This window comes from Mastomys coucha, unplaced genomic scaffold, assembly GCF_008632895.1.
Source record: "Mastomys coucha isolate ucsf_1 unplaced genomic scaffold, UCSF_Mcou_1 pScaffold6, whole genome shotgun sequence".
Classification (NCBI taxonomy): domain Eukaryota; kingdom Metazoa; phylum Chordata; class Mammalia; order Rodentia; family Muridae; genus Mastomys; species Mastomys coucha.
Window position 1 is genome coordinate 66,641,666 of NW_022196912.1, and position 23,339 is coordinate 66,665,004.

General features: G+C 38.3%; 1 protein-coding gene across 4 annotated transcripts in view; it reads right to left on the bottom strand.

Moving 5' to 3' along the window:
- The window catches only part of Hectd1 (HECT domain E3 ubiquitin protein ligase 1), an 89,160-nt gene that overhangs the window by 34,530 nt on the left and 31,291 nt on the right, over nt 1-23,339 (bottom strand). For all 4 annotated transcript variants that reach the window (XM_031357415.1, XM_031357416.1, XM_031357418.1 and 1 more), the window contains exons 9-20: nt 21,933-22,047; nt 21,065-21,239; nt 17,591-17,729; nt 17,253-17,423; nt 14,729-14,951; nt 13,699-13,962; nt 13,508-13,584; nt 9,056-9,190; nt 6,679-6,825; nt 5,002-5,096; nt 4,397-4,502; nt 1,282-1,416 (exon numbers count right to left, since the gene is read on the bottom strand). In XM_031357415.1, coding sequence (XP_031213275.1) covers nt 1,282-1,416; nt 4,397-4,502; nt 5,002-5,096; nt 6,679-6,825; nt 9,056-9,190; nt 13,508-13,584; nt 13,699-13,962; nt 14,729-14,951; nt 17,253-17,423; nt 17,591-17,729; nt 21,065-21,239; nt 21,933-22,047 — 1,782 coding nt within the window. The remainder of the gene's footprint in view (nt 1-1,281; nt 1,417-4,396; nt 4,503-5,001; nt 5,097-6,678; nt 6,826-9,055; nt 9,191-13,507; nt 13,585-13,698; nt 13,963-14,728; nt 14,952-17,252; nt 17,424-17,590; nt 17,730-21,064; nt 21,240-21,932; nt 22,048-23,339) is intronic.

A 23,339-nucleotide genomic window follows, 5' to 3' on the forward strand; every position in this document is an offset into this window, starting at 1 on the left:
CACTTGGGAGGCAGAGGCAGGCGGATTTCTGAGTTGGAGACCAGCCTGGTCTACAGAGTGAGTTCCAGTTCAGCCAGGGCTACACAGAGAAACCCTGTCTCGAAAAAACAAAAACAAAAAAAAATATAAACAAACAAAAAAAAGTAACTGTCATAATTCTCTATTAAAAGTAAAAACTTAGCAGCAGTGACTCACATGTGTAATTTATTGCTCCCTTTTTTCTTTATTTTTTCCTTCTTTCCTTCTTTCCTTCCTTCCTTCCTTCCTTCCTTCCTTCCTTCCTTCCTTCCTTTTAAACTCCAGATTTTATGCCCCTCCAGGTCCACCCTCCAACTGTTCCATATCCCACATCTCCTCCCACCTCCAACCTCCCACCCCACCAGACCTCTAAACTCCCTGGGGCCTCCAGTCTCTTGAGGGTTAGGTGCATCTTCCCTGACTAAACCCAGACCCCGCAGTCCTCTGCTGTATATGTGTTGAGGGCCTCATATCAGCTGGTCTATGCTGCCTGGTTGGTGATCCAGTGTCTGAGAGATCTCAGGGTCCAGGTTAATTGAGACTGCTGGTGCTCCTACAGGGTCCTCCTCCTCCTCAGCTTCTTCCAGCTTTCCCCTAATTCAACCACAGGGGTCAGCAGCTTCTGTCCAGTGGTTGGACGCAAATATCTGCATCTAACTCTTTCAGCTGCTTGTTGGGTCTTTCGGAGGGCAGTCATGATAGGTCCCTTTTCTCGAGCGCTCCATAGCCTCAGTAATAGTGTCAGGTCTTGGAGCCTCCCCTTGAGCTGGATCCCATTTTGGGCCTGTCACTGGACATTCTTTTCCTCAGGCAATTTATTGCTTTTTCAATACAACATTTTAAGATGGGAATGGTGATCTGTTTCTGTAAGCCCAGCAGAGGGGGGTGAAGCAGGAGGACCAGAGAGTTCCAAGACAACTCAGCTGCATTCTTAGCAGTGCAGGACACCCTGGGCTATAACAGACTGTCTCAAAACAATGTAATGCTAAAGAAAAACATTTTCATGGATGAAAAAGAGATTGCCTACTCCCGTAAGTAGTTATACATTTATTGAATGGTACTAAGATTTTTGTCTACTATTTCAATATTAAATGAACATTAATAAACACATTTATGTTGAAAGTATTGTTGATATATTTTCTAAAACAGATTTCTAAAAGTAGAATTACCATCACTCTAGATATACATCTATGTGACCTTCCTACAAAGGGTTAAAGTGACGGGGAACGCCTATTTCACAAAGCCCTGCCACACAGAGCTCACCATTTTCAGCAGATACTGCTCCAGAGATTCAACTGTAGCTAAGGGCTCCATCTTCAGCATCCTGCCTGTCCGGTCTATTAATGCAGTCTCACCAGGTGCACGTTCCAACCGAAAGCGTAATCTTCTTGTGAGTATCTACACAAAAACCATCACCATTCTTCAGAGAAGACCTTGTTTTGTTATCATTGTAAATTATTCACAAACATAAACAAACAACTGAGATTTACTATTATAGCCACAATAAACCAGGATAAAACCAAAAATCAATCGATCAGTATCTTTGTTCTATAAACTGTCTAACTGAAACACAAAGTAGCCCTCCTATGTTCTGCAGCATGTCTAGGCTCACAGAGACCCCCTGCATGGATAAGCTTTGCAGTGCTGGACAGTACTAGTGGCTTTAGTAACTTAGGTGAGTTTTGTTTGCTTTTTAGTTGCTTGGGTTTGGTTTCCTTTTTTTTTTGTTTTGGTTTGCTTTTTGAAATAGGATCTTACTATGTAACAAGTAAGATTTGGCAGTTACAAAAACTTCACTAGCATTGAGTAAGCACTGCTCTGGCAAAGTAAATCATTAGCTGATTATTAAATGCTAAATTTAAAAGAAACTATTCTATACACTGTAGCAATTCCATACAGAATATATTAAAGGTACAACTTACTAAAGAAGGGCCTTCTAGGCAATACTAAATTAATCCATAGATTACGTGATATAGATCGAGGCTGGGATATATATCAGCAGTAAAATGTGGTTTTGTTGTTTTTTGAGGGGGTTGTTTTGTTTTGCCATATCTAGATCTTGACTACTAGCAAAAAAATGGAATAAATGATTAGAACAGATCATCTCTATAGCTCCATGTCTAAAAGCAGACCATGATTAATAAGAACAGAAAGGTTTGTGAAGGCCCTAACCAGTGATACAGAGAGCTATGAGGAGGCTGAGAATGGCGACGTTGCTATAATGCAAGCATTTGAAGATGAAAACAGAAGGGTCCGTTGCTATAATGCAAGCATTTGAAGATGAAAACAGAAGGGTCAAGAGTTCAAAGCACTCAGGAGGCTCCATCCTGCTCTCACCCTTCATCAAAGAAACTTATTTTTGCAGTGGTCAGGGGTCAATACAAAAGAACCACAAATGACCGAGGTCCCCAAGTGGGACATCTATTACCACTCCCAGCCAGGGTTCGGGAAACACTGAGGAACACAAGTAGAAAAGAGTGTAAAAGCCAGCAATCAGGAAGAACTAGTAAAAGATGCTTCTGGAAAGGGCAGGCAGTTATACTCATGAATTGTCAACAACTGTGGTTGCCTCCATAATGCCTGCAGGAGATCAATGTAGTCAATCCTGAAGCATGGAGTGGAAGCTCACGAGGCCCACTCATAAGTGGGAAACTACAGACTGTCAACAGCCACTGAGAGATATCAGTTTTTCCTCAGGAGTAGGGCTGCTGGTAGTCTGCCCATGTTATAGTGGACAGCTGTATAAGCACATGCATGCAGACAAGCCTACCTCCTCTCAAAAGGTTTTATATCTATATCTATATATGACATGAAATCGGGGGGAGATGAAGGAAGGAGTCTAGGAGGAGTTGTAAGGGGAGGTGAAGAAGAGGCATTTGATCAAAATAAAATGAATTAATAAATAAAGTAAAAAATCTAATACAATGTTTTTTAAGAGTTACATTGGAAGCTAGGCAGTGGTAGAGGCACACATCTTTAATACTAGCACTCGAGAGGCAGAAGTAGGTGGATCTCCTAGTTTCAAGGCCAGCCTTGCCTACAAAGTGAGTTCCAGGACAGAGAAACTAAAAACAAAGGGAAAAATTTAATTTGAACACACTGGGATAATTCAAGGTCAATCTCAACTAAATACAAAGTCTGAAGAATCACTGACAACATGAGACTTAGTCTCAATTAATAGCATAACCCAAAACCTCCATTACAAAAAGCAAAATTTACTTTCACTTTTTCCTTTTCCTCTATCTCAACACAGATATCCAATGAAGAGACCGGATGGAGACTATAGTATAAATGTGTAAGTAGAACTATAGAAGGTGATTAAGGCCAGCAGGTACAGCCCCTCAGAAATTAGTTAGAAATTAGAAAGGAAAGTAAACACGGGGTGACTCATGGCTGTAATCCCAGTATTAGAGAAGCAAAGAGCTCCAAGCTAGCCAGGACCATAGAGTTAGAAACCTTGTCTCAAAAAGAACCACCACCACCACCAACAACAAAGAGATAAAAACCTACTAGAGCTTGTTCTTTTTCTTTAGCATGTGAACATATGGTTTGAAAAAACCACAAACTAGACACCAAATCTGCTGATGCTGCTAAATACAAAGCCCAGGCTCCAAAACTCTATCTGGTATCCTTTTCTTCTTATAACAGTACAACTGAACTAAGACCAAAACCAAATTATAATTTTAATCATTTAACTTGATTTTTCAACTAATAAAAATAGAGTCTATAAAATATATTTTACTTATAATGTTTATTAAATGTAATAATTATATCACATATATGATCATATAAAACAGATTTGAAATAACACATATAAGCATCATTTAAAAAGTCAATTTAAAAAATCAAATGGGATAGAGATGGTTCAATAGCTAAGAGCATTTGCTCTAGTTGCAGTTCCCAACACCCACATGGCAGCCCACAACCATCTATGATCCTAGATCTGGGAGATGTGGTGCTATTTTCTAGCCTCCTCTGGTACTGTATACATGTGGTGTATTTAAATGAAGATAAAACATTCATGCATATAAATAAATCTTTCTTAAGAAATCAAGTGGTGCTGGGTGGTGGTGGCACATGCCTTTAATCCCAGCACTTGGGAGGCAGAGGTAGGCGGATTTCTGAGTTTGAGGCCAGCCTGGTCTACACAGTGAGTTCCAGGACCGCCAGGACTAGAGAGAAACCCTGTCTCAATAAACAAACAAACAAAAAAGACAAACAAACAAAAAAGAAAACAAGTGGCATTTAAACTAGAATCTTAAAGATTAAAATGAATTTTTTTCTTAATCCAATATGAAAAGTTTTTTTTAAATAAAAGTAAAGCATATCATTGTTCCTACATACACTTGGTTATAACAGCTATGTTTCTCACACTTACCTGGAGGTTATATGTGGATCCTGGTGTATCATACAAATGGAGAGGTAGTCGTTCAATTGATTCTAGTACAGCTATTAACTTTCGAATTAATGCAACTGCTGGTCTACTATAAAGACAAAAGTAAGAGCTTTTATGTAATTCATGTAAATATTTATGTACACATTTCGGTCACCAAATTCATATGACCCTCTGCTTCCCTTAGGGGTGCATTAGACGCTTCCCTTCCTTATATGTGTTTGTGTGACCAATAAAGAGGTCAGACAACAACAACTTGCAGAGTGGTTTTCTCCTTTCACCATGTGAATTTCCGGGATTGAACTCAGATCACACAGACTTAGCAACTTCTGAGTGGTCCAAGACACTCTCCTAACTCAAATTTCCTTCATTTATGAATAAAATATTTGGCCGGGCAGTGGTGGCGCATGCCGGTCAAGGCCAGCCTGGTCTACAGAGTGAGTTCAAGGACAGCCAGGGCTACGCAGAGAAACCCTGTCTCAAAAAAAAGGGGGGCGGGGGGAGAGAGAATAGACAAGCATGTGATGAGCAAGTGGCGAGCCAGTGACAAGCATGCCTAATGGCCGCACATTCCCGTCTCTGCCATTTACCTTTCATCATCTTCACTTTCACTAAAGGCTGTTTTGAAGACATTTATCCTTTCTACCAGTTGACTGCAATCTTGCTTCATATCCAAATCTATACTCTAAAGAAAAACCAAAAGTAGGTCAAATAAAAGCATATTTATAGATTTTACTGTAAATTATTAGAAGCTTGTGAAAACATAAACATTATAAAATTATCAAGACAGGCCTGGCAGTAATCCCAGCACTTGGGAGGCAGAGACAAGCGATTTTCTGAGTTTGAGGCCAACCTGGTCTACAGAGTGAGTTCCAGGACAGCCAGGGCTACACAGAGAACCCTGCCTCGAAAAACAAACAAACAAAAAAACAAAACAAAACAACAACAAAAAAAATCAATACAATTTCAGTCAACTCATTACTTATTCAACCTTTAAATTAAAAAAGGACCAAAGATTCCTGTGAGTTCAGTAGGCAGGGACTGGCATGCAGTTCTTCCTCTTCACTAATGTTAACTGTGCTCTCATACCAGTGTTTCCCAAAGAAGGCCCAGTGAGTTCAAACTGAACAAGAATCAATTCATTTTCATTTTTACTGTAATAGTTTAATGAGATTAAGTGAAAGAAATCAAAACCATGGCTTAATAGATATTAATAAATATATATTATCAATTATTACTCTAATTTCAGTAAATAGAAACAAATACAAGTAGTAAACTTTATAAACTTAAGACCCATTGAAGTTTTTCAGAAAATTCAAACTTTATCAATAAAAACAAATATAAGAATTAAAAATTAAAGTGAGATCCTGGTAGTGGTGGCACAAGCCATTAATCCTAGCACTTTGGAGGCAGAGGCAAGGGGATCTCTCAGGTCAAGGCCAGCCTGGCCTACAGTGTGAGCTTCAGGACAGCCAGCAATACACAGAGAAACCCTGTCTCAAACAGCCACTCCCCAAAAAACAAAAGAAAGAATGAATTATGGTAAAGGAGCTGGAGACAGAGCTTGGCAGTTAGAGTGCTGCTGCTCTTCCAGAACCTAGAGTCTAGTCCCAGCACCAACATATCTGCTCACATCCGCCTGGAACTCCAGTTCCAGGGGATCCAATGCCCTCTTGTGGCCTGCATGGGCACTGCATGCATGTGGTACTCACACATACAGGCAAACACCCATACACATAAAATAATTTTAAAATTACAAGTTAAAAAAAGAAATTAAAATGGCAAATAGAACTGACATAAGAAAGCTTTTCTTTACTTAAATAAGGGAAGATATTTTCATAAAACATATTTACAGTAGATCAAGTGTAAGAGAAATATATGATTACTAATAAATAGTCATATGCTTTCTAACATTGTTTTACAAAGTAGCTTCATGCATATGATTTAAGGACTAAGGTACTCTATTTTATGTAACCTCTGAGGAAATTAGAGAACTAAATGTTTAGTTTTAGGATAAAGTGTTGTTTCAGCAAACCCTTCACTAAAATAAAACCAAAAAACTTAAAATCAAATAATCTCCATTATTTCATTCCATTGATTTAATGTAATGATGTAACTTAAAGGCAAAGTAATTAGAAATACTAAATTTACTTAATATTAAAATGTTTCGTGACTAACAACACTTACAATCAATCTACCCAAAGCATGGGCACAAACACTCGGGGAACTTTACTATGTTTTTGTTTTGTAGTCCTAAATACACTTACATTGTTTAAAACAGTAAGAAGTGCTTGGACTAAACCACTACTACACATTTCATAGGGTGAAATCGTGTTCTCATCCTTCAGAAGTACAATTAGGTTTTCTAATGCTGTCTTCATTAAGTCTCGCCAAGTGTTTTCACCTTCGATACACTGGAAGAAAAAATACAAACAATGTAAAACTACACAGTCCTTAAGAAAATAACACCACCATGAAAACTGAATAATATAACACTAGATTAAAAGCTCCTATTACTAAAGCAATTTATTTTGAATAGGTCAGCAATATTTGTTTGTTAAAAAAGCATGTGTAAATATTTTAGGGAGTTTTTAAAAAATATTTTAATTATGTGGGTAGTAGGGGTTCCACTGTATGCTGGGGCCTGTAGAGATGCAGAGCGTCAAATCTCCTGAGAGCTAAAGTTATAGGTGCTTGTGAGCCACCCAATTTGTATGCTGAGAACCAAACCAAAGTCTTCTACAAAAGCCATGTATAACCATGTATAACCACCGCGCTCTCTCTCTCTAGCCCTACTACTTGAGAACTGACATAAGTCACATAATTTCTGCTCAGTCCTACTGTACTATATATGGCACTTCTACTAAGCCTTGCTTATTGCAATACTGCAAAGCATTTACAGAAAATATGAAGATGAATAAGCACAGTATGTGCAATAAAACCAATTCAACAAAAGTTAACATCTGATCTTCATATAATTGTCATGTATCATATAATTGTCGTGTATTATTAAAGTTCTCTTTTTTAAAACATAAAAATTGGGGTCTAGACAAATGGCTCTGGTTAAGAGCATCTATTGTTCTTGCAGAAAACCTGGGTTCCCTTCCCGGCATGTACATGGTGGCTCACAACAATCTATAACTCCAATTCCAGGAAATCCTATAGCCTCTTCTGACCTCTGCTGGAATCTACATACATGAAGGCAGATACTCATACACATAAAACAAAAAATACCTTTTTTTGTTTTGTTTTGTTTTTCGAGACAGGGTTTCTCTGTATAGCCCTGGCTGTCCTGGAACTCACTCTGTAGACCAGGCTGGCCTTGAACTCAGAAATCCACCTGCCTCTGCCTCCCAAGTGCTGGGATTAAAGGCATGCGCCACAGCAGCCCGGCCAAAAATACTTTTTAAAAAACATAAACATAAAAACTGTTCTTGCCTCACACAACCACACTGAACTAGGTGTGAGAAAGATCTGCTTGCGGAGTTTAACTTTCTGGCTTTTACTCAACATAAAAGTTACGAGGTAAAGAGCAGGACAAGAAGAGGACACAACACAAACTAAAAGTCATTGTTCACCTCAAAATCAAGAGACTGACACAAAGCACACAAATCTAGAAACCCAAGCACTTGGGAGGATGAAGTAAGAAGATCATGAGTTCAAGACCTTTATGAGCCATGCAGGTAAGGAGACAAGGTGGTGCATGCCAGTAAACTCTGCATGTGGGAGCCCTTGGCCAGAGGACTTCCTAAAGTTTGAAGCCAGCCTGGTTAGTCAGGGCTACATACCAAAACCTTGCCTCAAAAAAATAAATAAATAAAAAATAAATAAATAAATAAATAGATGAATAGATAGATAGATAGATAGATAGATAGATAGATAGATAGATAGATAGATAGATAGCAGAGGCTAGAGAGATGGCTCAGCAGTTAAGAGCACTGGTTGCTCTTCCAGAGGTCCTGAGTTCAATTTCCAGCAACCACATGGTGGCTCACAACCATCTGTAATAGGATCTGATAACCTCTTCTGGTGTGTGTGAAGACATCGATAGTGTCTTCAAATACATGAATAAATCTTTAAAAGAAGGAGGAGGAGGAGGAGGAAGAGGAGGAGGAGGATGACGAGGAGGACGATGAGAAGGAGGAGGAGAAGGAGTAGAAGAAGCAGCAGCAGCAGCAGAAAAAAATCAAAAAGCGAGGCAACATGACTTATAAGTAAAAAGACCATAAATCTTCAACAACTGAGTTCAAAGATACTAACTAATATCAGGGACAACATGCAACAAACATAAAAGCAGATAAATGAAGTAAGAAAATCAACCTTGAGTGCAGAAAAGAAAGCCAGTAAAATAAGAGAAATTCAGCAAGAAATTTGAAGTTTAAAATAAAATAAAAAGCAGGGGCTGGAGAGACTTGGTGGGTAACAGCACCTCTTGCTCTTGCAGAAGACCCAGGTGCAGCTCCCAGTACCCACATGGTGGCTCACAGAAACAACTATCTGTAACGGCAGATCTAGGGGATCTGACTGATGCCTCCTCGCCACTGTGGGCACCAAACACACATGTGGTGCACAGACAGATATATGTAGGCAAAACACACAAACACAGATTTTAAAAAAATCTGACAACAAAAGAGCTTGACGTACTTGTCTATTCGTGTGAAGTTCCCAAGATGACTCTAGCTGAGTTGCTATGTTTCTGAGTGTCACCACTACCCCACGAGGCATGCTCTCAACAGCTTTAAAGTGGTCGTCATACAAGTCTCGAGCCATAGTTCGTACCTATCAAAGTAAGCAAAGTAATTATAAATGTCACGACAATCAACAACTTAACCATTCTTGAGCTCATTCTCCCCCTCACCCCTCCTCCCAGGCACTTGCTCACAGACCATTAGGAAATGAGACTGTGAGGCTGTCAGTACGTAGTCAGCAGTCTGCCTAACATGAATGCACAAAGGTCAACCCGCACCATCACACAGCATAACAAAAAAAGAACCATTTTGTCCCATGCCAGCTTCCACACCATTGCTATTCTCACATGTTCTAAGTGCTGGAAAGAAACTCTAGTGATTTTAAATGTTTACTAAAATAACTTTTTAGAATGTCCTATAGTGACCTTTTAAAAAAAAAAAGTAATTTATTCATGGTTAACTAATTAGAAATACAAATTAACACCAACCCTCCCCTAAAAAGGAAAATCAAACCACTTATAATTAATCCTAACAATGAAAGTTCACCCTTTTAAAACTCTGGGATATAACAGGTTTTTAAATCTTACATATCATATGCATTGCACTTAAAATTTACAGATTTTACCATGACAAGGAATGATCTGACTATCAGTTGAGTATTAATAATTTATCATTGAAGTGAAAGTCAAAGTGCATGAGAGAACAACCCATACTAAGATCTGGTAAATTTTAGTAAATGACACTACACACGAATGTTACACTATTGAATAATTTTACAGATTATGTAAATTATTTCAATGAAACAACTATTTATACAATTAATAAATGCAAATATAGATTTTTATTTGATTTTAGTTGTAACTCTAATGCAAAAGAAAACAAAATATCCTTCAAGTACTAAAGGGACTGAAAATATAGTTCAGAGATTAAGAGTACATACTCTTGAAAAAGAGCTGAATTTGGTACCCAGCACTCACAATGGATGGCTCCAAGGGATCTGATACCCTCTTCTGGCCTCCATGAGCATCCACATACAGGTGGTGGGGACAAACACACACACACACACACACACACACACACACACACAAACTAAACAAAAAAATATGCCCACCTCCCTTTTGAGCCAGGGTTTCTGTGTGTAGTCCTGGTTGTCCTGAAACTAGTTCTGTAAACTAAGCTAGCCTCAAACTCACAAAGATCCACCTGCCTCTGCCTGCTGAGGGCTGGGATTAATAGCATACACCAACATGCCAGGCTTGAGTCATTCCTTGAAAGTACTTAATAATGCCTTTCCATTTTATTTTGGTATAGCTTTCTATATTAAAAGACAGCAAGGTCTAGATTATACTATGTAAAGCAGCGTTATAAATAAATAAACAATTCAGAAGTTAAAATCACTCATGCCCAAAATAAATATATTTTGAAACATGCTGATGTTATGGCCAATAACCCATTGGTTACTGACTTGTCAATTTCAAATCAAGAAATTGTGGCTGATGCCTGTAAATCACGGCAACCAGAAGGCTTAAAGCACAAGAACTGCCAGAGTTCAAGTCTGTGTGATAAGGCCTTGGCATGAACCAGGAAAATTCTAAACTGTAAACCACATCTGGATTAAAAAAAAAAAATTATATTTGCACAACTAATAGCTAGCGCTAGGTATTCCCAGAAACTCCTGGGCTAGACATTGGCTTCATAAAAACATAGTTACTCATCAGTATTTAAGGACTCCATAGTTATACATGTGCCTATTCAGTAAAATTTACTTATGCTCTTACAATCTAGTCTAGTATTTCTAGTACTTCTATGGTTCTTCATGAATGTGTGAAGTTCGACAGAAAAATTTATGTTGCCAGATATTCATGTTCCCAGCTCAGTTCAAATAATGTGGCACTTGTGAACAAATGCCTTCCCACTCTATGTAGTGGCATATTTTCTTACATTTCTATTTTATATTTACATTGTTTTTGTTAATTCCATTGTTTTACACATAAAACAGCCTGTTTTAAAAACACAATCTGACCATGAAGCACAGAACAAAACCAGCTTTTTGGTTAAGAGGAAAAAAAATATTTGTTCAGGCATGGTAATGCTATGGAGAAGCAAATGTTAAAATGAACAATAAACATGTTTTAACAGAGACACAAAAATTAGACCCTTACACTAGTCCACAAAATGTGAATAATGAATGGTGTATTCATTTAAATTCCATTTAGTATCTACTAGGTATCTACAGCTAAGTCAGATATCCCTTCCCCCCCCACTTCCTTCCTAAGACAGTCCAACTATATAGCCCTGGCTGTCCTACTTATGTAGAGGACGATGGCTTCGAATGGCTTTGAACTCAGAACTCTGCCCTCTTCGACCTCCCAAGTACTGGGATTAAAAGTGTATGACAGCACTCACAGTGACTAAGATATTTCTGTCTGAAGTATTTCAATATATTCTGAATTGAAAGTAATATCTAATCTCATGCTTCTTAAAAAGCAAAATAATAATGATAATAATAATGGTAATCACATAGCTATAGAGGATAAGGACTAATTTATGCATTAGATTTTTTTGTTTTGCAGTGTGGGGGGTGCCAGGGAACAACTCGTGAGGACTTGGCCCTCTCCTTGTACCATCTGGGTCCTTTATTCACTGAACCATCTTAATGGCTCCACAGTCATCTTTAAAAACTGAGATAAATTCTTAGAAGAACTCTACAATCAGGAGATGTCTCCAGGATAACCCAGAACATTTACAACAAAAACAGATAAGTTTCTACTTTTGTTTGTAGTGTTTACAAAAACAAAAACAAAAAAAGTGTCTTGTGAAACAGATAGCCTAGGCTGGCCTCAAACTTGCTATATAACTGGCCTAGAACTCAAAATCAACCTGCCTCAACTCAAAGGTATGGTCACCATGCCTTACCATTACTGCTTCTATTTTTAAAAATATGGGTTTATTTTATTTTTATTTTATTTTATTTTGCTACAAGTAAAACTCATTATTGTATCTTTTCCCTAATCTCAAGTAGCTACATACACTGTATTTTTAAAGTAATTGCTGGGCCAGGCAGCTTTTAAACTTAGCACATAGGAAAACAGAGATAGGCAAATCTCTGAGAGTCGAGTCCAGTCTAATAGTGAGTTCTAAGCCACCTACATAGTGAAACCCTATGTCAAGAGAAGTAAAAACTATTTTGAATAACCATTATAGATAAGATACACCTATCCATCAGAATGTTCATTCTGATATTATTTTAATTTCCATTTTCAATATGCCAAATGTAAGATCTGCTAGTAACAGCAGCCTTATACTGGCCTTATTTTACTTACTTGGGTTTTTTTGGTACTGGGGAGTAAATCCAAGCACTCTTCAACTGAACTATTCCCATTCCTCTTTTTATTTCTTGAGATAGATCTCACTAAGTTGCACAGGCTAGCCTTGAACTCATTCTGTAGCCAAGGCAAGCTTGACTTTGTTATAATCTTCCTGCTTCTTCAGCCTTCTGAGTGGCTAAGTTATAAGCCCACGCCACTAGTCTTAACAACTAGCCATGCTTTCAAAGAACAATGAATATCTGATGAATAAAGTTTTAAAATTAATACTCTGGGTTTTTTGAACTGAGTAACATGCTTCCCTCAGTGTTTAGGTTTGGGCGTGATTTGTGTGGCTATGCTAGGAATCAGGCTAGGCGGGGTCTCTACAGTACTCTCCCAGGCTCTTTGTCTCTAGCATCCTAAGGTCAGCGAGATCAGCCATAAAATCAAGCACTAAAATTATCTAAATCAAAAATCAAGCAGTTGCCAGGCAGTGGTGTCACACGCCTTTAATCCCAGCACTTGGGAGGCAGAGGCAGGCGGATTTCTGAGTTCTAGGCCAGCCTGGTCTACAGAGTGAGTACCAGGACAGCCAGGGCTACACAGAGAAACTCTGTCTCGAAAAACAAAACAAAAAGAACCAAGCAGTTAAGCTGTACCACCGAGAATTACCAAATTGGGCTTATGAAGTAAAATGATCATCTTTAGTTTATTATTTAGTGTGAGTATGCACGTATGTACCATGGAGTCAACTGACAGGACTTTTTCCTTCCCTCGTTTGAGTTTACTGGATCAAACGAGGCTGTCTGTCAGGTTTGACAGCAAACACCCTTACCCACTGAGTCATCTAGGCAGTAAAGCCAAAAATGAAACTAAAGTTTCACTATTTTCTCACTAATTCCAATTTTCATGGATTTTAATGTTGGTATAGATATACATACTAAACATAATATTGGGTAAAATTATCAAAGAGAAAAAGCATAACTAATGTTCTCTTTGGGAGGCTGAGGTTGTATCTAAGCTTTTCAATGCTCATCAGCTGTTACTGAGAAGTTACCAATCAACATAAAAAAGGGAAAAGAAAAGCTGTACAGATATACCTTTTGCTTTGTTTTTTCCAACTTGGATTTTAGTTTTCTGCCTCTTTTGCCAGTCCAGCCGGTCACAAACTCTGAACCTGAGTGGGAGAGGACAGACAGCACAGAAGGTCAAAGAGCACCTCACAGAATACACTTCCTCACACTACAATGCACTTGTCTTCCCTGCAGAGTGAGCACAGCCTCACACTTACCCAGAGATGTTTCTGCAGTAAACGAATGTTTCGTTCCTCTATTAGATTCAAATACAAAACCAGGCAAATCTTCTCTTAGTATTGTAGCTTGCTGACCATCTGAGTTATGAATAGCAATTTCTCCTTCTTTCAAACATGTTAATGACCAGTTCCCTACAGTGAGCTTCGCGGGTCCCGGTGCTGACAGTATAGGTTGACTTGAAGTAGATGGCTTGACTTGGCCTCGGGCTCTTTGTAACTTCTCTAAGAATTCACTTCTGCTTTCTGTAAAGACAAAATACTTGCTTTAAAAAAAATCTACCATTGGGGGCTGGTGAGATGGCTCAGCAGTTAAGAGCACTGACTGTTCTTCCGGAGGTCATGAGTTCAAACCACATGGTGGCTCACAACCACCCATAATGAGATCTGACACCCTTTTCTGGTGCTGTCTGAAGACAGCTACAGTGTACTTATGTATAATAACAAATCTTAAAAAAAAAAAATCCTACCATTTCAAATATACTGGCTTCCTGAAACATAACTTCTAGGAAGTCAGTATGAAGAAGTTTCCTCTTCAGCACCTTCTGACTTTTTAACCTATACAGATTCGGGCTTAAAGCAACTCTACAGACTTTTTTTTTTTGTAACTACAAATGAGACTTCCGAGAAAAGATATAATGAATCATCTACATACCCTTGAAATTAACCATTTCATAACAAAAGAAATGATGAGATTAAAAGAAGCTACAGAGGTGTTCCTTGGCACATAAAAAGGAATTTGTGAAATACTTTCTTAATACATCTTTTTTTTTTTGGAAGCAGGGCTTTAGATAGTCCGGGCTGTCCCCTAACTTACTATATTAGCTGAGGATGATGCTGAATGCCCAGTCATCTTGTCTCTAATTCCCAAATGCTGGGATTACAGACATATACCATCATGCCTTGCTACCGTACAGTGACTTTCTCTATTTAAAAAAATCCCGACAACAGTGTCAAAACTATGAGCCATAAAACCACACTGTATAAGCTAAGAAAATAATTAAAGTATTACCTGAACTATCCGATCCACCTTCAGGACTACCACTTGAATACATGGTGGCAAGTTTTCCATCCAAGATAAATCTGAACCAGCCATTACTGCCATTAGATAATTCCAAAGCTGCAGCATCACTCCAAATATATAAGCAGTCCCTTCCTCTAATTATTGACCAGTCTCTCCAATGATACGGTTTACCTTGCTGCAATTCTTTAGCATCTTCCTGTGGTTCGTCTTCCTAAATATGTAGAATGATTCCATGAAATATTTGAAATAATTTCATTTCAAATATTCACAAGCATTTAAAAAACATGAGTATGAACCAGGCTTATAATTAAGATGTCTAAAACATATTAGCTGCTTGTAGTTCAGTGCATATTGTAATAAACTAATTACCTATTAACTCAATCTTAAGATATTATTTAAGATTTAAGATAATAGCTATGTAAATTGTATTATATCTAGATTGTACACACTGGTATATTACTCAGCTATTAAAATAAACAGAATGAAATCCTGTTACTGCAACACCATGGATAACACAAGAGGACAGAGTATGTTAAGCAAAATAAATCTGTCACAGAAAACCATGAATGCCATGTGCTCTCGCTCCTGTGAAAGTTAAAGTAGTATTTGGGAAGAGAAAAAGAAAATGACCTCTAAAAGAAAGGTGAAGAAGGACTGGGAACACAATGAAGTTGGATAATAGCTACAACATATAGAAAGTTCTAATTTTCTACAGCACAGCAGGGTGACCATAATCTATAATTTATTAGAATTAGGAGTCTTGAAGGATCTCAATATATACAAATGTCCAACGTTTAAAGTAAAATGTTAATCACCCTGATTTGATCATCACACATTGCATATACTAATCATCTTATGCTGTATCCAACAATGTGCAATTATGTGCCAGTTAAATAATTAAAAGAAATGAAAGTCTTAGGGGCTCTCAGAGACTAAACCACCAACCAAAGAGCAAACATGGACTAGACCTAGGTCCCAAACACATGTGTAGCAGATGTGCAGCTCAGTCTTCATGTGGCTACTCCAACAGCTAGAGCGGAAGTTGTCTCTAAAGCTGTTGCCTTTCTATGGATCCCATTCCCCTAACAGGGTCGCGTGGTCTGCCTCAGTGGGAAAGGATGAGCTCAGCCCTGCAGACTTGATGTGCCAGGGTGGGGGAATATCCAGAGGAGCTTCTGCCCTCTCAGAAGAGAGGGGTAGGGGTGGAGTGGGGAGTGGAACTGAGTGATGAGAGGACTGGGAAGAAAGGGACAGCGACTGGGATGCAAAGTGAATCAATGAATGAATGAATGCATACATATATAAATAAATAACTGCAAAAAATAAATAAACAAATAAAAGTCAGTTCCAGGTTTCAGTTCCTAGTCAGGTAAATCAAATATACTATTTTTGACAAAGGATCTCATGTAGCCAAGACTGGGTATCATGTACCTACTTCAAAGGCTAGGTATCCAAGGAGTACCTTAAATTCCTGGCTTAGAAAATGCTTTTTAAGAACTGAAATGAGCTAGGCAGTGCTGGCACACGCCTTTAATCCCAGCACTTGTGAGGCAGAGGCAGGTGGATTTCTGAGTTCGAGGCCAGCCTGGTCTACAGAGTGAGTTCTAAGACAGCCAGGGCTACACAGAGAAACCCTGTCTTGAAACCCCCCGCCCAAAAAAGAAGAACTGAAATAAAATTAATCTGTAAGCACATTTTACTGTAGCCTAGGAGCCACAATTTTTACTGGCATTTGAAGAATGAGAATAGAGCTGGTGAAACGGTTCATCAGGCAAAGGTTCTTGTTGCTAAGTCTGACAACCTGTGTTCACTCTGGAATTTACGTGGTGGTAGGAAAGAACCAACTTCAGATAGTTATCCTCTGACTACCACACATTAGTGTACACATTCAAATAAGCACAGCATACCACCATATACACATATTAAAAAAATATTAAAAAGTAAATTGATAATATGTCAGATATGACATGTGCCCACAATCCCACTCTTAGGATACAGAAGCATAAAGATCTTCAGCCAACATTACACAGGAAGTTCAAAACCAGTCTGAATTACATTTTGAGATGCTTTGCCAAGAAACCAAGGATTGAGGGCTGGAGAGATGGCTCAGCAGCTAAGAGCACTGACTGCTCTTCGGAAGGTCATGAGTTCAAATCCCAGCAACCACATGGTGGCTCACAACCATCTGTAATGAGATCCGATGCCCTCTTCTGCTGTGTCTGAAGAGAGCAAAAGTGTACTCATGCATAAAACAAATAAGTCTTTTTAAAAAATGATAAAGTAAATGGGACAAAATGTTGACAACTAGTAGATATGACAAGAGTTCTCATATTCTTTAACTACATTTGGAACCTTGCTCTACGTTTAAAATTATAACAAAAATTTTTAAGGAAAAAAGATACACATGTAGTGTTACTTTATGTTTCAATATTTTGTCAAAAACCATCCTAAGTTAAAAATACATTTCTTTAAAATAAACCCTGTTCTCAATATAACAATCAGGACCACTCACCTTTTCTGGTTTTGATTCCTCTTCATTCTCGTCATCAGAAGAAGGACCTGCCAAAGCTGACACTTTGCTAATTACACCAAGTCTGGCAAGCTGATCCAAAAAAATATCACCACCTTTATCTACTAAATCCCTTATGATCTGCAATGCTAGCAAGTGGCCATCATCATCATCCTGGGGAGGAGAGAGAGTGCACGTGAGAGCAAGGAAGTCAAGGGAGAGTGAGTAAACACCACTCGGTGGCCCGCCCAGCACAGGAGGTACGGCACAGGGAGGTACGGCTGTCTGAACAAGGCAGTGCTTTTACTTCTTGACTCTCCAGAGGAAGAGGAGAAACGAACCTCTTGATCAAGGATGGTTGCAGTGATCTCCACTAGTGTTGTGGGCAAATTGTGACCAACGTCAGAATCACAAACTTCTTTTAATAGTGCTTCAGAGCAAAAATGAATCATTTTTCGGATTAAAGCAAGACTGGCTTTCCTTAAGAAGGGAAAAAAGAATTTTATGTAACAGAAAAGCTCAAATTAGGTAAATAATCAGCTATGCATTAGTAAAAACATTTTTCAAACAACTTTTTAAGTACTAATAAAAAAGATAAATTCCACAAACTTAAGACTCTGTGCTATGACAACAGCTTATGTTTACTTTTTACTTGGTTTATTTCCTATTAATACATTGTTAATCAAAACTAATTGTCCTTAATAACCTTGTTAAATGCTATTTTATATACCAGTTAGCCAGCCTGGCTGCTGAAACAACATGTTGATTTTAGAAAAGGGGTAAAAAACAGCAAAGAGAACTGGTATGAGTTATAACTACTAACCTAAAATTTCTTATAACTCAAAATACAAAGCTCTAATCAAATAATTTTTAAATTACTTTTGATTTTTGGCAATTTGAAAACTCCACACTGGCTGTAGCTATTTCTCAAATAAACAAAGACACAAGATACTAATCTCCCAGTTACAAATGCTTTGCTAACCCCTGTCCTTCACTACTGTCACTGGGAACACAATAGGCACCCAAAGCTCCATTTTACAATTTTACAAATTGTTCCACTTTACAAAGTTCCATTTTAAATTTTACAAAGTTCCATTTTACAAATGGCCTGTTCTTTAAAATACATGGAATTACCAAGAAAGTTATTGTATGACTCACTGCAACCCATTTAACAATTCTAACCTGAAGATCTAACAATACTCTAGGCCCCAAGCTATAGTAGTGTTACCCTTGAGGTGACTAGACAGAAGGCTAGAGTGGCAATATGCTCCTGCTATCCCAGAGTGTCTCCCTCACTGACTCACCCTGCACCAGGACCACCACCGCCCCTCCGTTTTGTTTGTTTGGTTTTGGTTGGATGGTTGGGGATTTCTTTTTTGGTTTTTCAAGACAGGGTTTCTCCATGTAGTCCTGGCTACCCTGAAACGCAATCTATAGATAATACTGGTCTCCAAGTCATAGATCCACCTGATTCTGCCTTGCAAGTGCTGGGATTAAAGTCATTTCTTTTTTTTTTTCAGTACTAGGAAATTTAACAGAGTTATATCCCCAATCGTTCTAATTCTGTTTAGCTGCTTTTTTTTGGGGGGGGGGGGGTGAGGGAGGTGGAGGTTGAGACAGGGTTTCTCTGTATAACCCTGGCTGTCCTGGAACTCACTCTGTAGACCAGGCTGGCCTTGAACTCAGAAATTCACCTGCCTCTGCCTCTGCCTCCCAAGTGCTGAGATTAAAGGAGTGCACCATCACTGCCCAGCCTAGTTGAATTTTTAGCATTCCATTTTCTATAATGAAATCTAAATTATCACAAACTTAATTACAAAAAAAAAAAAGGTGAGTGGATAGTAGTCAATTTTATTGGGATTAATCAAAGACTGTTACAGTTTTGAAAAATTACAGAGTACAGTAGATTTAGATAATGAATTAAAAGTAAGAACAGTGTAAGAATTGGTCTCCTGTTCTCTGGCTCTATGTCTGTCTCTCTCACACACACACATACTTGGACCCATTATGAGGCAGGAAGTCTTTCTGCCTCATATTTTGAAATATGAAGTAGGTTTTGTTATCTTAGTTTTACAAAGAATGTATAAGAAAACAGATAACATTCATTTGAATTCACTTACCTTTATCAGTATATTTTTATATATGCATATAAATGTTATACTTACAAACTTCCTAATTAACACTACTTTATAAATTAAGTTCTCTTAAAAGTATTTTTCTATTACATTAAAAATAGCATCATTTGGGGAAAGCAGGTTTTTTCCTTTAATACACAGAAGAGACTTATCCATCTAAGCACTTAAACACCTCCATATGGAATGCACATGAATACAGCCTCCATACGGAAAGCCAGGTGTGGTGGCTCAGGCCTATAGCTCCAGGAAACAGTTAAAGGCATGAGGATTGCAAATCTGAGGCTATCCTGGGACACCATAAAGCTAAAAAGCTTCTGTACAGCAAAGGACAACATCATTTTACTGACGAAACAGTCAATACGTTGCTGATGATATACATCTGACAGGGTTTGGTACCTAGACCATACAAAGGAAAAAACACCTAAACAAGAAGAAAAGACCTCAACTGTAGCATGGAAATGTTTAGAGAGTTCTCAAAAGATAGAAAAACAAATGCCTACATGGATATGTAAAAGGAAAAACACTTATTCAGTGTTGACAGGAATAAAACTATGTCTAACCACAGTGGAAATCAGTGTGGTGATTCCTCAAAAGGCTAGAAACGGACCTTTCATATGATCACCTGACCCATACCTGGCAGATACCCAAAGGAGTCTATATTGTACTCTAGAGGGATTTGCTCAGCTGCTATTTTATGTATAGTAACCAAGAAATGGAAACAGCATAAATCAACTGGTGAATGGATAATAAAATGTGGTGTATATAAACCCTGGAATGTTACTTAGTAATCAAGAAAAATGAAATTCGCAGGTAACTGTCAACAGTTATGAGTGATATAACCTGGACCTAAGCAGACAGTCATGGTATGTGGTTATCTGGGGACACTAGCTTTCAAGACTATTAACTTTCAAACATTTTCTCTTAAACCAGAAACCAGGTATGGTAGTGTACACTTTTAAGGCCAGTTCTTGGAGGTAAGAGGCAGGCAGATAGATCTCTGTGAAGTCAGAGCCAGCCTGGTCTACACAGTGAGTTGCAGGTCAGTCATAGCTACACAGTAAAACTCCATTTCAAAATACAAAATAAAATAAACCAGAAGAAAAGATGATGTTCCCATTTCCAACCTAATTTATATTATGTTTTTTCAGATATTAAAACAAATCCCAGCCGGGCAGTGGTGGTGCACTCCTTTAATCCCAGCACTTGGGAGGCAGAGACAGGCAGATTTCTGAGTTCGAGGCCAGCCTGGTCTACAGAGTGAGTTCCAGGACAGCCAGGGCTAGACTAGACAGAGAAATCCTGTCTTGAAAAACAAAAACAGGGGCTGGCAAGATGGCTCAGCAGGTAAGAGCACTGACTGCCCTTCCAAAGGTCCTGAGTTTGGATCCCAGCAACCACATGGTGGCTCACAACCACCCATGACAGCTGATGCCCGAGTCTGGTGTCTGAAGACAGCTACAGTGAATTACATTGGAGCTAGCCGGGTCATCCTGAGTTCAATTCCCAGCAGCCACGTGATGGCTCACCGCCATCTGTATAGCTACAGTGTTCTCATACACATAAAAACAAATAAATAAATCTTTTAAAACAAACAAACAAACAAAGAAAAATCCCAGATCCTTCTGAAAAGTGGGATGTAATCATATATCAGTATTATTTAAGTGTAGTATGAAGAGCTACCTTATTGAAGGCAACATAGTGTGCTGAAATGTTTGTGCAAACACAGGCAACAACCTCTTCAAGTACATTGGTGCCATTTCTGGATCTCCTTTGGGTTCATTACATTCTTCTTCATCTTTGTTTGTGTCCTTCTTTTTTTTGTCATCCCCTTTATTAACTGGACACATCCAATCACCTACAAAATATTTTAAAAAACACTTTTTGAAATACAATTTTCTTCAAGGAAAAAAATGTTACTATACATTCACTTCAAACTAAATTACCTAGAGAACGGATTCCAATTTTAAACACAACAAAAAGGCCCTACCTACCCTGAAAACTTAAAAAAAATTCAAATCATTCTATTTACAGAGCTAATTATTTGTTATAAGACAACCCCTTAAATTTATATATATATATATATATTTTTTTTTTTCATTCTGGATTTATACATCCAGTCTCAGAAACATAGAAAAAGGGCCAGAGAGAAGATTCAGTGTTTATGAGCATTTCTCTTCTGGAAAACCTGATTTCAGTTGCCAGGACCCACATCAGGCAGCTCACAACTGCTATAACTCCAATTCCAGATCTCAAGTCTGGCCTGCACAGGGACTGCATTCACATGCACAGACCCACACACATTCTGAGGATATAGATCAGTAAGATGTTGAAGAAGATTTCTTCATTGTTCGCTCTCTCTCTCTCTCTCTCTCTCTCTCTCTGTCTCTCTCTCTCTCTCTCTCACACACACACACACACACACACTATGTAATATGCAGAATTTATTTGGCTTTCTAAGAACAGTGCATTTATATAATATTAGGATGTCTGCGGAAATGAAGCTGAACAGCAAACCCAGATGGCCTAAAGGAAAGAGCACACAGCTAACCTGGAGACTGGAGAATTGCTACCACTTCACTGTGGCCTCTCTCTCGAGCTTTATCCAATGGCGTTTTCCCATCTTCATCTCTGAGATCCGGATTTGCACCATGCCGTAACAGAGTCTTATAAATAAAAGCATTTCATTTAAATACAGCATTTCTTATATCATTCAACTCTTACAATTTACGGATTTTCTACCAGCTGGAGAGATGGCTGAGCAGTTAAGAGCACTTACTGCTCTCAAAGGACCTGGGTGAGATTCCCACGATCACATGGTGGCTCACAACCACTTGTAATTCTAGTTGCAGGGAATCCTGTTCCCTGATCTGACCGACAACAGCTTGTGAACACAAGTGGTACACATACATACACTGACGCACACAAACACATAAAAAATAAAAGTAAAAAAATAAATTTAAAAAAAATCTTTAAGAGGCTGTAGAGATGGCTCAGAGGTTAAGAGCACACTGGCTGCTTTTCCAGAAGTCCTGAGTTTAATTCCCAACAACCACACGGTGGCTTGTAATCATCTTTAATGATCTCTGGTGCCCTCTTCTGGTCTTCAGGCATATGTGCAGGAGACTGCTATATACATAATAAATATATCTTTAAAAAAAACTTTAAAAAACTTCCCAGAATCAAAAAGGCAGATACGAATACAAACCTCACCTTGTACCTATCGCCTTAAAAGCAGATGTTCATATCTCAAAAAATTTATACATAATTTCACTTGGTGATTTACCATCACTATATTAAGATATACTCAAATCTGATTCTGTCACTTCTTCAAACTCCTCCCAGTTTTTACTTAACAGACGTACTGCTTGGTTTAATAAGCAGTCAGCCTCAGCATGTTCTATACAACATCATTTATCAATTCTTTGACCAAAAAATGCATCAAGATTTGTCTCTTTCCTCTTTTTCCTATTAAATGTTTTATAACCTCCTGTGAGTCTAGTTAATCACAATGGCTCAAACACTTTTTAATGATGGAATTGATACACTTTAAAAATAGCAGAAACAGAGTAGACCCCAAATGTTCTATGCTAGATCTGATCCCCAAAATGAAAGTGCAGGGAGAGAATTATGTCTAAAATAAAGTCCTGCTTTGTTTACTGACTAAGTAAAGCCATCAAAGGTCTGGCTCTCTCTAAAACCCAGCCAGTTCAAATTGCTAGGCTCCTTGGGTGAAGAGACTGCCTTTCTCTAGTTAGAAAGAAAGTCACCCAAGGGTTGTTATCAGAATCTGTACGGTGGTCTAAGACGGCAAAATAGTAACAGCAGCTATCACTCCAACACCTAAGATGTGCTGACTACCAGGGACCCGCATGCATTTTAGTTTTTCTAGTTCTCCCAATTCTGACAGTAGTACAACCACTGTACATACAAGACATCAAAACAAACTCAGTGACTT